The sequence below is a fragment of the Tachysurus vachellii genome, chromosome 7, assembly GCF_030014155.1.
Source record: "Tachysurus vachellii isolate PV-2020 chromosome 7, HZAU_Pvac_v1, whole genome shotgun sequence".
NCBI classification, from domain to species: domain Eukaryota; kingdom Metazoa; phylum Chordata; class Actinopteri; order Siluriformes; family Bagridae; genus Tachysurus; species Tachysurus vachellii.
The window spans coordinates 7,654,035-7,669,499 of NC_083466.1; the positions used below are offsets into that span (position 1 = coordinate 7,654,035).

General features: G+C 38.2%; 2 protein-coding genes across 2 annotated transcripts in view; one reads left to right on the top strand and one right to left on the bottom strand.

Moving 5' to 3' along the window:
* b4galt2 (UDP-Gal:betaGlcNAc beta 1,4- galactosyltransferase, polypeptide 2) overlaps positions 1-1,555 on the top strand; it is a 117,537-nt gene extending 115,982 nt beyond the window's left edge. Inside the window, exon 7 of the mRNA XM_060873975.1 lies at positions 1,216-1,555. Coding sequence (XP_060729958.1) covers positions 1,216-1,366 — 151 coding nt within the window. The 3' untranslated portion in view covers positions 1,367-1,555. The remainder of the gene's footprint in view (positions 1-1,215) is intronic.
* A 5,359-nt stretch (positions 1,556-6,914) lies between these two features.
* On the bottom strand, positions 6,915-14,163 carry zgc:113531 (uncharacterized protein LOC541359 homolog). Its single transcript, XM_060873978.1, has 3 exons — positions 13,696-14,163; positions 9,746-9,875; positions 6,915-7,980 (listed from the first exon to the last, which is right to left on the bottom strand). The coding sequence occupies exons 1-3, from the start codon at positions 14,029-14,031 to the stop codon at positions 7,799-7,801; spliced, it is 648 nt and encodes a 215-aa protein (XP_060729961.1). The 5' UTR covers positions 14,032-14,163; the 3' UTR covers positions 6,915-7,798.
* Positions 14,164-15,465: the final 1,302 nt, after the last annotated feature.

Consider the following 15,465-nt stretch of genomic DNA (forward strand, 5'->3'; position numbering starts at 1 on the left):
TGCCAGCATTTACTACACCAGTCACAGTGCTTAGGAAAGTCAGTGCATTGAGAGGGAAGTTTTCTTCCATTTTGCCTTTAGAAGTAGATTTACTCCTGGGTAATATGCATGTGGTCAAAGTGAGACATATTTTATATTTCATTTAGCAAGGAAGAAAAGCACATAGGACCAGTTTCCCGGTCTGCCACACGTGTGTGTGCGCGATATTTTGCAGTAGTTGTACAGTATGTGTGTATCTGTGAATGCAGTATAAAGTTCCTGGAAAAAGAATGACTAAAGGGAGGGGATTGACTGATTTTATATATATATATATATATATATATATATATATATATATATATATATATATATATATATATATATATATATAAATAAAAAATATTATATTGCTTTGCCCAGTCTGCCATCTGCTGGCTGATGATGCTACAACAGTCTGGAAAATCAAAACGCACAAATGAAATCTCAGATCTTTTTCATATATTCACAATAAATAGATTTCCTGACAAATCCTTGGGTTTGTTGACAAAATGTGCACATATGTAAAGATGCCATGAACCTGTTATTTTTGCTGTTGGAGATATTTCATTAATCACCTAGATGGATGTTTATTATAAGGTTTATATTCTCATTTTTGAACTTGTGCATGAAAATGAAAAAAAAAGAATGAAAAAGTTACTAAATGATAATAGAGGATACAGGAGATACAATAAAAGGGAATTAACCTTCAGGGTTGAAGGTTTGAGTCCCGCCTCGTGCGTGTGTGTGAAGTTTGAATGTTTTTCCAGTGTTTCAGGGGGTTTCCTCCTGATACTCTGGCTTTCTCCCCCAGTCCAAAGACATGCATTGTAGGCTAAATGCCATCTCTAAATTGTTCCGTGTGTGATTGTGCCCTGCGATAAACTGGCATCCTGTCCAGTCTGTACCCTGAGTCTCCTGGGATAGATTCCAGGTTCCCCACAACCCAGCAGGATAAACCATGTAAAGAATGGCTGGAGGGAAGCTGTTAGTATAAATGATGCCATGTATGATAATAAGGAGGAAAGCTTTGACGAGGCATGTGTTAGCACTGATAAAGAGCATGTAGCATAGAATCATCTTGTGATGCCATTTCACAATATCCACAACAGTAGATGATGAAAACATGTAGCAATTTTCTGTTGTTCATAAATCCACATAAAAACGTGCTCTCTTGCTTTTTTTTTTTTTTCCTGACAGGTTCAATAAAATCCAGAATACCAAGAACACCATGAGGAAGGACGGCATCAGCTCGCTGACGTATCGCCTGGTCTCCATTAAAAAGTACCCGCTCTACACCAACATCTCGGTGGAGATTGGTAAACCCCCTCCAAGACCACTCAGAGGATAGACCATGGCTAGGTCCGAACACACACACACAAACACACACACACACACGTCTATATATACACACACCGTCCATGGCCGTGAGCCTCTGTGTGCAGCAGTGACATGCTGAACAGGTTAGTTCTCAGGAATACACTGGACTTCTTGTGGATTTATAAATCCACATGCAGATTTCGACTCCAGTACAGACTCTGAATCGCTCTAATAGACCTTCTGCTCTAATAGACCTTCTGGTCAAACGTGGAGGACACAAATGAACATTGTTTCTGGATCCAATCTGAAAGGATAACGCTGTTAGCTTGATGTTGGAACGTTTTAGAAATAAATGTCTTTTGTACCTGCCGCTGCTGCAGACTCCAACTCGCATCTTTCTCATCGTATCGGCGAAGCTGGAGATGATAGACACATCATCTGTGCTTTAAAGAAGCCTCTGGATCATCATCTTTCTCACTTTCCAACCGTTTTTCCAAACTTATTTTGTATTTCTTCTCTTCCTGCTCTGTGACTTCAACCGCCGAAGCACTGATTATGCTGAAAGCTTAAACGTTTCAGTGACAGGATTTGGAGAAGGTGTGCACAGGTGCTTTGGCAACCTTTTCCTGAGTAGAGCCCTGCCTTTGGTGGTCCAGAATGGAGTAGAAAAGGGATTCTGGGAACTCTCACTTTGGAGACCTTGGGAATTCTGGCCCAGCTGTACATGGTCACCGCTGTCAGTCACTTGAAATCAACATAGAATAAGTGTTTTCTGTGTGTGTTTTAAGTTTTATTGGTCGTTCACCTTTTTTTTTTTTTTTTTTTTTTATCTTCATGCATCTTAACATTAATTGCTGTGTGTGTCGGAGGTCACACTCATTCAAAACCACAGTGAACTCTGATCAAACCATGGAGCTGAAAGTTTCATCTGTAATTCAGCAATTTCCCCTTTTCTTTTTCGGCTTGTGGTACTTACTGTTTTCCTTTAATGCCTATGCACACCATACTGATGCCTTCAGACATTTTATGAGGTGCTCGAGTCGTCTTTTATTCTTTGGATGGATGTCTAATCCAGCCACACACACACTCTCACACACACACACACACACACACACACACACACACACACACAAACACCCACTACATTTGATTCCTTTTTTATCTACTTTTTTAACCCCTGTTGCTTTCTGTGTGAGCCCTCATCATTTCTCTGTATGTGTCATGTTTTTCTTCTACATTTGTGCCAAGTCATTGCTAAGTAGTTTTTCTTTTTTTCGTTTTGTTTTCTTTTTTTTTCTTTTAAAAAAATGTATTCTGTCAAAATTCCTAATTCAGCAAACTTTCTGGTCACCTTACTGACACATATATTCAAACTGGTTATTATATTTAAATATTATATTTATAATATTATATTACCACAGCATCGCCGAATTCTCCATTCTGATTGGTCTGGACGCAGAAATCAACGCTACAGGGCAAATCCCAGGTTAGAAACAGGGATATAGACACATAAATGGGGAAAAAGCATGTCTAATTGTTTCTCAGCTATATTTTCTTTGAGGAGACATTTATGTAGCATCGTTAGAAGGCCCTTTGCGACTGTATAACAGCTGGTCCTTTACATTCTATAAAATGAGAACAATTTGAGGGCTTCATGGTTTCTTAATAACACGACAAGTTGTCTGTTTTTTGGCTTATTAATGCCGAAAGAGAGAGAGAGAAAAAAATCAAGGCTGGTGAGGGAACAATTGCAACTGTATAGATTATAGTTAGAGTTACAGTAACACAAGTCATAACAGGGACTTGATGATGTATCTGCAAATAGATGTATAAGTACGACGTGTTGTTTGTTAATCAATCCAAATTGTTCACGTTGGCAGACTGCTGTGGTATCAGAGGAACAAAAATCAACAAAGCAGGACATGCTGTTAAAGATTTTAATGAAAATAGGAAGGAAAACTCAGCATATCGCCTCAACACCGATTATTTTCCTATAACAGCACGTCTCGTCATGTTTCGTTCCTTACTCATAATATTATACTTATAATAATGTATTATCTTTATACATATATACAGTATACCAAAGCTTATCAACCATGTTGCTAGTGGACTGTGGTGTAAATGTAGCTGACAGACAACATAATTAAATAATACGTTCTAACAACAGTAACGGCCACAACGGCATTTATATAAACGTATTATACTCAACGGTACGACCTTAAATAGAACACAAACCATCATTCAGGATGGAAGAAAAAGTGTCTTTTTTTTTTTTTTTTTTTTCCCTGAAATTGAAATTGAAATTTTCATTTCCCGTAGCCTGAGATTTTATTGAAGGGCTTTATTTTTTATTTTATTTTCTCTCTTTTTCCCCGTCGAGGCCGTCTTATGAATCGCAGCATGCTGTAGCAGCCTCGTTAATATATTTTTTTTAATCTCTGTGAATTTGTACATATGCGACAGTGAGGAAGCTAACGAGATGTCTGTGAGTTAGAATAGTGCACATGTGCTGCTGAATTGAATCTACAGTGTAGATGTGAAGGTGCACTTTTTTGGCCGCCCAGAAGGAGAAGAAACACTTTGTTGGAGCATAATCTTACTGTGCTTTATGAAAGAATGTGTTTTGGTTTTTTTCTTGTTCTTTCTTTCCGTAATCATCTACCTGTGTATCATTGCTGCTATGTCATGACGCTAAGCAAGGCAGTTGTCTCATTACGTGGTTTGCACAATGCAAGAAAGAAAAGCTCGGTCATTATCGCTGATTATACATAATATCTAACTACTTCATAGGATCACAGCTTAAGCACATTCCAGTACGGTATCATATTTGTTGGGAGATTTTATACCGAATATTCTCCCTCTCTAAAGAAGTAGCTCACTGTGTGTAGCTCTCTATTCCCTCTTGGTGTTTATGCTTCTATCTTCTTTCCTCTCTTCTCCTCTCCTCTCCTCTCTTCTCCTCATCCATCCCATCCCTTCATCCTCGTCTGCAGAATATAAAGCGTACAAGACAAGGGCAGGGGCTCTCGAAAATATTACACCTGTTTAAAATAAACTCTGGTCTTCAAGCTCTGAGTGGCTTTTCAAAAACTTACTGGATCTACTTAGGGGTTTTTTTTTGTACATTGAATGTCAACATATGGTTCTATGTAGAATGCATTATGTCATATCGAACATACTTTTTGTATACAAATAAAGAAGAGCTGTCGCTTGGAACAATGTTTCTTCCTCGTGATTATCGTTTGCTGCTCTGTGTTAAAGAATATTAAAGAAAAGGTGGATGTGTGTGTGTGTGTGTGTGTACTGGCATGGTGTTGACAGTATCCCACATTAAGAGGACTTGTTAAACGTTGAGCCAGCACTTCTGATCAAAGCACGTGCTAAAGCGCTAATGTACTCTGTCATTTTTGCATTTTTTTATACAGGATAAATCCAGCATATGTCTGACATCACACCCTATTAACACCCTGTTCACTGTTTAACACACTATTATTGTAGTTGTATCTATATACCCATCTATATCCCATAATGCAATCCAACACATAGTGTACCGGTCACTATATTACTCACATTAATTACTCACAACATTCAACCTGCATTATGAACCATTAATTCAAATTCTAGGATTGTTAATCAAACAATAATTTGTGCAATATAATTTGGAGAATTTTAAAGAGACAGAGGTTTTTATTTCAGAATCTTCCACTCACAGGTCCTAATCGACAAGGCAAACCCATTCAACTGAAGTGTCCAGTCAAGCGAGCTTTAAAAAAAAAAAGGTCAGTATTGGATGGTTGTGATTTCCTCTGCTGGAAAACAATGTACACTAAACAATGATTAGTTTGTACTTTTGGACGGATCCCATGACATAGCTATACTATATATCTAACATCTATCCCTAATGAGCAAGCCGGAAGTCGACGGTGGCAAGAGAAATCTCCCTGAGACGACATGAGGAAGAAACCTTGAGAGGAACCAGACACAGAAGTGAACCTCATCCTCATTTGGGTGACACTGGACAGGAAATAATGTAAATGTAAATAACGTCCTTTCTACAACCGTTTGTAGTCGAATGGAATTAAGTAACCAAGAGCTTCTGAGGAACCTCACAGGTCAGCGTCATTCATGAGTTCATTACAGACTTAACACTAATTCCATCCAGCTGAAGTCTTCACATGTTCACTGATGAAGACCCGAGCACAAAGCTGACAGATTTATCGTTCGATATCTTACTGCATCAGTTTTCCAATGAGCGCTGACTTATCTGAAAGTAACCCTTGAAGGTTGTTCAGGAGTTAGAGAACTTGCCACAGTTCTTTCAGGTGTTTTTGCACCTTCTGATGACAGGCTAATCTACATGAACAAGACATCCATTGATTCATGCATCCTTCCATCCATGTTCTTCACTGTTTATCCACCACAGGCTTGTGTGGTGCGGAGTCTATCCCATTGGCACCTTATCCCATAAGCCCTAAGCCACCTGCACGAAACATAAAGATGTTAAACAATGTTTACTAAAATAAATTGACGCCAGCCAAGATTTTGCACAGTGCTTTATTAATGTTTAATTTTTTTATTATAAAAGTTACACAATTCAATCCAAGTGAGTGTGTAGAAGACAGTAGTGAGGCCAGCTGTGCTGTACGGGTTAGAGACTGTAGCAGTGAGGAAACATCGGAGGGACAGCTCAGGTTGGCTGTTTTGGGGACAAGGTCAGAGAGACTAGATTGAGATGGTTTGGACATGTACAGAGGAGGGAGATGGTTATATTGGTAGAAGGATGTTGGAGATGGAGCTGCCAGGTAAGAGGTCAAGAGGAAGGCCAAAGAGGAGATATATGGATGTGTTAAAAGAGGACATGAAGGGAATTGGTACGAGAGTAGAAGGATGCTGAGGATAGAGTTAGGTGTAAATAGATGATTCACTGTGGTGACCCGTAACGGGATAAGCCCAAAGTAGGAGAAGAATCCAAGTGAGTACTTTAGGTATTCTAATCATTCGTTTGTTAAGCTGTATTCTTCATCACATTGATGAATAAGAGAATGTAAAGAAACATTTCTTTATCTACATTTCTAGCTAGATGAAGCTGTAATTCTTGAAAATCTGCAATATTGTTAGCTAAACGATACGATAGCTGCAGTTTCAAGGTTTAAACGCAATACTACTGGAAAGACCTGTGCAAAGTCCAGATTTCCCAAGATATTTGACTCAAATTATAAATGTCATCATGTTTATTCACAGGACATGCAACATGCCATGTTGAATGTGGTGTAATATTTGTAATAATCATTTGATTTTCATTGAAAGCACAAAGCACAAATGAAACCTGTCTGTATAATTTATATCCAGTATTAAGATTATAAATCTTAATGAATCTGGAAATGATAAAACTTCTGAATTCTTTTTTCTTACCGAATGTTTAATCTACTCATACTGGAGCGATCAAACTGCCTCTCAATCATTTATTTATAATTAAGCAGATTCCAAAGCTTGTAGATGTAACAGTATATATTAAGACTTTCATTAGAAACTGATAGAAGATGTGAAAACAATTCTGTTAATCAAGACAAAAAACAGTGTTAAATCAAAGCCATTTATTTCTCATGCACCTCAGTATATCAAAACAATGCTGATTTACAATGATTAATAAAAAAAATGAACAGGCATGTTTTTTAACAAAATGCTTGTATAAAATCATTTACTCCTTTAGCTACTTCCATGCCCGCATGGGACTGGAGTAAATGTATTTTATTTATTTTTTTGGTTTTCAGAAAACTCTTACACATATACTTACAACCAGCCTTTTATGATTATGTACATGTGTACATTCTCTAAAGAAACTCATAGTTTGAAGGCAATGTATTGAATATTGTTCGGATTATTTTTGAAAATGTATTAACCACTTCAGTGCATTGCAATGCATTGTATTAACGGTTTTAGCTCTATGTATAAATATATATGTGTGATATACAGATTTGAACCCGAGTCTGACTTTTTATGCAATAAGAGTTAAAAACATTCATGAACCAACATTTATGGCATTTAATTCATCAGTCTTGAATCTCAAAGTTACTAAACAGCCTACAATAAGGTTGGGAAAGTTGTTTAATATAATCAGTAATCAACTAGAACAAATACTGTGCAACAAAGTAATAGCTATTGGTTTTATATTAGCATCAAAATATATTGTTTTAGTTTTGGAATGCTGATTAAATATTCACTCTGTATTTTGTTCCTGACTGCAGCCTACTTATTAGGGCTAAATCTAAAGAACATCCTTTACAAGGCCAAAGCGACATTCAGCCGTGTCATTTAGCATTTAACCTCAAAGTTGGGCATGTTATACAACACTATAATCACAAAGTCTAAAAAAAAGGCTACGATTAGATACACAAGCACAAGCTATCATGACATGCTTGACTCTGCTGAGCTTCAAGCTCTGCTGCTGAAGTGTGTGTGAGTTTTAGTTTTCTCCCTCGCTGATGGTGCAGTTGGGGAGGTGGGTACATGTGGCCACACGGTTGCCCTCCCAATAGCCGGCATCCTGTCCGTCGTGGCATCGGCATTTGGTGCAGGAATCCACCCACACTGCCTCGCCTCCGGGGATTATCTGCGCCCGAGAGTCGTCCACATAGCAATTGGGCCCTAGACAACAGACAAACACTTTTGTGTTATAGAAATGAATAGATTGTTCTGACTAGTGCTTTGATGATATAGCATGATATGAAAAATATGGGAAGTCGTGGCCTAATGGTTAGAGAGTTTGACTCCTAACCCTAAGGTTGTGGGTTCGAGTCTCAGGCCAGCAATACCACGACTGAACACACACACACACACACACCCCCAACTGCTCCATGGGTGCCGCAGCATAAATGGCTGCCCACTGTTCCGGGTGTGTGTTCACTGCTGTGTGTGCACTTTGAATGGGTTAAATGCAGAGAACAAATTCTGAGTATGGGTCACCATACTTAGCTGTATGTCACATCATGTCACGTCATCTGTGAAAAGTTCTCTGGTTTCTTATCACCTCCCAAAAACATGCCAGAGTTCAGATTACCTGCTTTATTTGCCCACAGTGTAAATGTGTACTGCGATGGACTGGAATCCCATTCAGGATATATTACTGCCTCATGCCCAGTGATTTCTGAATATATATATATATATATATAAAAGGAAAAATTCCCTGAGATGAAATGAGGAAGAAACCTTGAGAGGAACCAGGCTCAGAAGTGAACCCATCCTCATTTGGGTGACACTGGACAGTAAATAATCAAAATGTAAATAATGTCCTTTCTACAACAGTTTATAATAGTTCAACCGAGAGCTCCTGAGGAACTAATGATAGCTGCAAAGTATCAGAACCCCCACATCGCTCTGTAAGCACACCTATAATACACCGGTAGAAGGCTAAGTATGATTATGTATTCAATTCCTGGATGGTTTCAAACCATTGTTGGTTTTAACCATTTTTAAATGAATGGTATTAAAGTTAGTATACTACTTTTTTCATATGAGATATCTGACCTGTAGCATTGATTACTGTTGGTTCAGGACAGGTCAGTGCCAGTAATTGGCTCCGGTTAATTCTAATGAGTGTGAATGATGGCCTGCTATGAACTACTCTGCTATGAACTACTCTGCCACCCAGTGTGTTCCTGCTTACCAAGTATTCCCAGGATAGACGACAACCATCCGTCACCACAGAGAAGACTTTTTCAACACACTAGACATTATTAAAAGCAGTGTAATGTAATGGATGACAAGTAATGAAAAAGTCAAAGAAAAGAAGTTTCTGGAAACCAACTTTTTTCGAAAGAAAATCTCATTTGACTTATTCTATTTAAATACTGTATGTGTCTATAATTTTTGTACAGCCTACAAGCAAAAACATTTTACATGCTCTTTGCCTGATGTTATTTGAATTTGTCTGAACTTTTAATAAATCCAACCAGCACTTGCATCTGCAGGTTCGCTTCTGTATTCTGGCACAATGATGGGTGCTGAAAATGTAGGTTTACAGTCAGACAAGAAAATTTGAAATGTTTCAAGGTCAACAGCAGGGCTGAGATCTGTTGACGTGCTGATTTTGGCTCCCCAGAGCTACTTTCCTTTTTATTTGTTAGGATAAATTCCCTGATTAGACGCTTCTATCACAGTGCACGTCTGGAAGGGGCAAAACTACATTTCCTGCCAACAAACTGCCCTCGTGTTCCTGCGTCTTATCCATTTTCTTGAGCTTCAGATTATGTGAGAGTATTACACCAGGGTTATTATTTACGGTAGCAGATGAGACGAGATGCAGAGGAAAGGGAAATGTTATCCAGAGGTATTCCGTGCTCAGAACATTAGGATTAACAATACATTTTGAAATCAATGTTTGAGTTTATCTATACTATTTAAAGCAGCTTACCATCTTTGCAGTCTGGGCAGCACTTCCCACTTTGAAAGACCGGGTTGACACATGCAGGAGGGGCACAATCCGCTACTAGGCACCTGGCAATGCCGTCGTTGTCGCAGGTACACTGCTCACATTCTGATGGCTGTAAAACATACACCTATATTTGTCAGTAGTTCATAATCTCACCTAGTCTTTGTATGTAGCATGTAAAGTACATATAATCTCCTGAAGCCTCCTGGCATCTATATGTAGAGCGCTTGTATTAGAACAAACCTAGAGGCATGTAAGAAAACAAAATGTGTGTGAAAATAAAATGATGAGGGCAAAGATCTTAATGAAGAACAAGAAGTGTATTTCAACATAGCAGTGACAAAATACATGAAGTACTTTGTGTTCATTGGAGTCAAGAAGAACGCAGGACGAATCCTGCTCAAGCATTTTACACTGTTTTCCCTCTATAGTTTAAATGAGATTACACATTTTTGTCTAGCCGGATGTCTGTAAACGTTAATCATGGTCACGTTCGCCTTGGCTTGGTAGTTGTTATCACTCAAATGTTCACTTTAAATAGTAATCGTGGTCACGTAGACCCTTTGTTAGTGGCAGTCCTTGATGTCCTGTTGCCACTCCTATACTAACAACTTAATCAAATTTATTCATTTAATGTTCTAAACGTATTACCTTATGATACGTAAGCCTTTTTAGAAATGAGCTCTTTCAGATGGGTATCTTGGAGTGGAATCTGAGTGCATACAATCTGTATTTTCTTACAGGCATGACCCTAAAATGACTGGCTTTTTAAACTCCTCTTCATCATTTTGGGCTTTTCTATGACAATATTGTATAAAATAGGTTGGTCTCTTCTAGGATAAAGAAATCACAGTCCAGCACACCCACCTGCTGTTTAAACTGCCACAGCACGCCACTTGAAGACCAAAAAAAAAAAAATCAGCCGAGTAAAGCGCCCGCTCGCCTGCAGACCTGTCACTGCGCTGTGCTTTAATTACCCCTTTCCATTCACTGCAATAATCATAAGTCTAATACCTGAGCGAGGAAGATAACGAGGCATATCTACGACTAATCCAAATATAAATTTCAGCTTTAAACAATCTCATTTTTATACTGAAGTTTAAATTAGCGTTAAGCTGCTTGGCTACAATAATACACAAATTTATCATGTGCATCCTGTGCTGCAGTCCCCATTTATTACTGAACTCCATTACACGTGGAAGAAAAGGAGAATAATGCCAGAGAATCAGAAAACATTACATGCTGTCTCTAAACAGTACTGTTCTGATGTGCTTCCTGTAATCTCAGGTCCAATCCAGCATCTACACTACTTATTCACAAGTGTTCACAATAATCAATCTGCTTTAAGATGATATGTATTATGAAAATCTGTACATGTCCCTACACGAGCTAGGATCAGTAAGTGGTTTAAAGTGAGGACGTTAGTCAGGACTGGTGTTGGGGAAGCCTAGGTTTTTCAGAATAAACCATATTTTTTTATGATGTTCATTATCACACAGACTGCAAGGTGATAAGTTAATAATAGTAACAGATAACAGATACTAAGCCGAGATACAACCCGGAAATATATACTGGCATCTATCTAAGGCATCTATCTAATCAACCAATCAAGAGGCAGATTGGTGTGTGCCAGTGTACAAAATCAGATACACAGAAAGGGCTTCAGTTAATGTTCATGATAAACATCAGAATAGGGAATTTGATATTTGATAATTTGATCATTTGAAGCGTTGGTTTGAGTAGTGATCTTTGATTCTCTCTCTCTCTCTCTCTCTCTCTCTCTCTCTCTCTCTCTCTCTCTCTAACACACACATCCAGTGATTTGTTGATAAGAGAGGGCAGAAGAGACTGTTTCTAACTGACAAAAAAACTTACAGTACATCAAATAACCACTCTTTAACAACTGTTCTTGTTGTTGCCCTTTGGCTGCTCCTTGCTCGCGTCACCACAGCAGATCATTCTTTCCGCTTATTTGATCTTGGAATAGTGTTTTTTTTTCTTTTTTCAAATCCCAGATGCCCTTCCTGACACAACCCACACATTTTTCCAGGCTTGGCACTAAGACTGGCAGCAGAAAAGCATTTCAGAATGCACATCAGCTCAAACATTAAGATAGAAGGAGTACAACAGCACAAGTTTGTATCGGTTTCCACTCCTGTCAGGTCAGCCAAGAACAGGCCACATTGGATCGTGAGTGGGAGTTTCTCTCATCTTAGGTCTCTGGGAGCCATCAGAAAGACAGACTGACTGTTTATGACCCATATGGTCTTAGTCCTTAGGCACTGGCATGCAAGAAGATGTACTATGGTCCAGTACCATTCAGATATTTATAGTGTGACAACTGCATGAAGGCAATGAACTCCCAAAAAAATTCATCTGTGCTGGATTTATGCCCAGGTTTCTTTGAAGCAGAGTAGAACCAATTTACTGGGTTACAATGTTTAAGAGCCAATTGCCTGAAGTACTGTTGACCTCAAAAACATCCATAAAATTGTAGAGAACATTTAATACAAATACAGATGACTCCAGAAGATAATAACCTTGGGTTTGAAAGCCAAGCAGTCAGGACATTCAGGAGAAATAATAACTCAGGTGACTGATGCTGATGTGTAAAAACTACAGTATGTAAAAATCATAGCATGTTAAAAGAAACGTTCCCAAATATAATAAATATAGAACATTTACACACTGCCACTTCTTTGATATATTACCAATTGTACACGTCTGTTGATTTAATACTTACGTTAATATTAGCATAGATCTACTGATATGATGTTACACTGTGGATGTTCCATAACTTTGCATATTGAATATCAATTACAGAAGCATTTTAGATATTTTGACAAAATCTGTTCATTACACAAAGTCAGAAGAATAGGCTAATACATAATTAGGTTGTTTTCTCCCCCCTGGAGAAACCCTTAGATACGCATTAGGTAAGATTTGGGTGTGAGGTGGCGACCCAAAAGGTTAGAGGAGTGGAATAAAATTTGAGTGATTTTTTTACTTATTGAAATCCCCCGTCCCATGCCCAGCCGTGCCCACCCATGCCCAGAAAGCCACGCCCCCAGAAATGTTGTTCAGCTATCAGTATTGTTCAGTTTCCCTTAGCACGGCATCACTTTAAGAAACAATTTCTCCTTATTTGATTTATGAGGATGTAAAGGGGGAGTCTATAAAATGTCGCAATACAAACAAACGTTGTGCTATTGTTCTGTGGCAAGGGCGTAAGCCAAATATATATAAAGGTCATAACTAGTTCTTAAACTCACCAAAACTCTCTTTTCCTACAAAAACATGACACAGCCTTGGACATTTTGGCCTACACAGGTTTAGAGTGTTAAGGGACGTTACCACTCAATTAAGTCTGCCATCCTTTTAACAGGCGATACTATTTAATTTTGATACGGACAATTAATCATGAATAAATGAAGAAAGAGTTATTCAATTCAATTCAATTCAATTTCAATTCAATTTATTTGGTATAGCGCTTTTAACAATCCCCATTGTCTCAAAGCAGCTTTACAGGCGTATAGAAACAGAAGAGAGAGAGAAAAAAGAAAGAAATATATAATAATAATAATAATAATAATAATAATAAGAAGAAGAAGAAGAAGAAGAAGCAGAAGAAGAAGAAGAAAAAATAAGGATAAAAATATACAAAATATATGAATATATACAATTAAAGTTTTAAATTAATTGAAAAAAGATTAACTTAAAATTTTTAAATACTAGATATTTATCCCTATCCCTAATGAGCAAGGAAAAACTCCCTGAGAGGACATGAGGAAGAAACCTTGAGAGGAACCAGACTCAGACTCATTGAGGTGACACTGGCTCGCGCACCTCACATCAGGATTTAAGTCATTTTTCCCTGCTCTTTATTCTGAGGCACTTTGTGGTTTGGAAAGGAGCCGTGCTTGTGTTCTCACCTGAAAGTTTTGGCCGAGGTCGTAAACCTGTCCACGGTGCTCACAGCCGATCCTCTCGCAGCGCGTGCAGCAGTCGCTCGGGTAGTGGCTCACGTGAATGCATGCAGCCGGCAGTGCGGTGCACTCTGTCCTCGCGCACACCGCTCCCTCCGCCGTACACTCACACTGCGTGCAGTGCTCCGAGTCCAGGAAGTACCACTCACCCACATAGTACACCGAGCCGTTCGCCTCGCACGTGCCGTCCTGCGCTGCCACTGAGAAGCAGTAGACGCTCGGGACGCAGAACAGAAAAGCACCGACTCCGAGCCACACAGTCAGCCGCCTCGTGCCCTCCATATCCACTGGGTTATTAAAGAGAAATAAAGAAAGTGCAGCACTGCGTGGTTGTGGTTTTCTGTCAGAAAGTTTCACAAAGAAAGCCAACTATTCCATTGTAGACTGGGGTAAGATGAGCGCTCCTGCTGGCCCACTCACACATACACACACAAGCACACACACACAAGCACACACTCACACACAAACACACACACACACACTCAAACTTCTACGCCTCTCGGATTCTATTTCAATTCACACGTGACAGTAGAATAGTGGGATATTGAAGTTTTTTGCAATGCAAAATTGCGGTCCTGCAGGATGCTCTAACAATATCCTGAATATTATGGTCAGATTTGTACAGATTTGTGTGAAAGTGTGTTTAAAGTCATGGTTGACTTTCTGTCACACGCACAAATGTTCCACAGCACTGTAAAGGAAGGGATGCATGTGTGCGCGCGTGCGTGCGTGTGAGATTTCACGTTAGAGCACCAGAACCTACACGTGTGTGAGTGAATCAACCTTGAACTGTGCGAAACTCTTTATCACATTAATATATACTGTGTCACATGTACTGTGATTGGTTGATTGATTGGTTGATTTGGGTGATTTTGTGTCTGTAAAAAATTTCTTTGTTTGAACGCATTTTCTGGATCAGGAAACATGTTTCACTAGATCATTCCTGATCTTTAAAAAAAAATCATATTCAAATCTGATATTCCTGATGGTTTATGGCTTAATGATGTTTTTATTGCATAACAAGAACAATAAAAATATACTTACAGAGGATCAAAGTGTGTTCAACTATTATGTATTACATTCATAATAGCATCAAATGAAACAACAGAAAGAAAGAAGAAACAAACAAAAAAACAAAAACACAGTGTTCCAAAAAGAAAAGGATTAAAAAATTCTATACATCCGTCTCGCTTATTTTTTTATTTTTTTATTTCTTGCATCTTTTAGGGCCTGATTATGATGCTCAAGTTCAATTTTAAATAATATAATGTTAAGTTTATTATTATTATTCCATTTCATTGTGTATGTGATATTTTCCATACATTAAGTTAATCAACAAATCTCGCTCCAAAATCTTATTTTTAGATAACAAAAATATATCTTTTCCAAATTTGAGTAAATACACATTTAAAAAAACAAGTGTTTTATGGATTCTTCTTCTGAATGACAAAAGATGCATGTAGTCTCCATGTCTCTTAAAAATCTTGAGACTACTTGTCTCGCTGGATAAATAAATGAATAACCTTATATGTAATTTCTTTAACTTTATTGGTGAGGCAGTGTTTACTAGGTAAACTCCAGAACTCTCTCCATTCAATCTGATTATACATAAGAGTTCCAAAAAGGTTTGCATTCAGGCAATAATATACTTCTACATAAGTTTTTTTTTTTTTACATAAAAGTTATTAAACATAATTTTATCTATAATTTTCACAC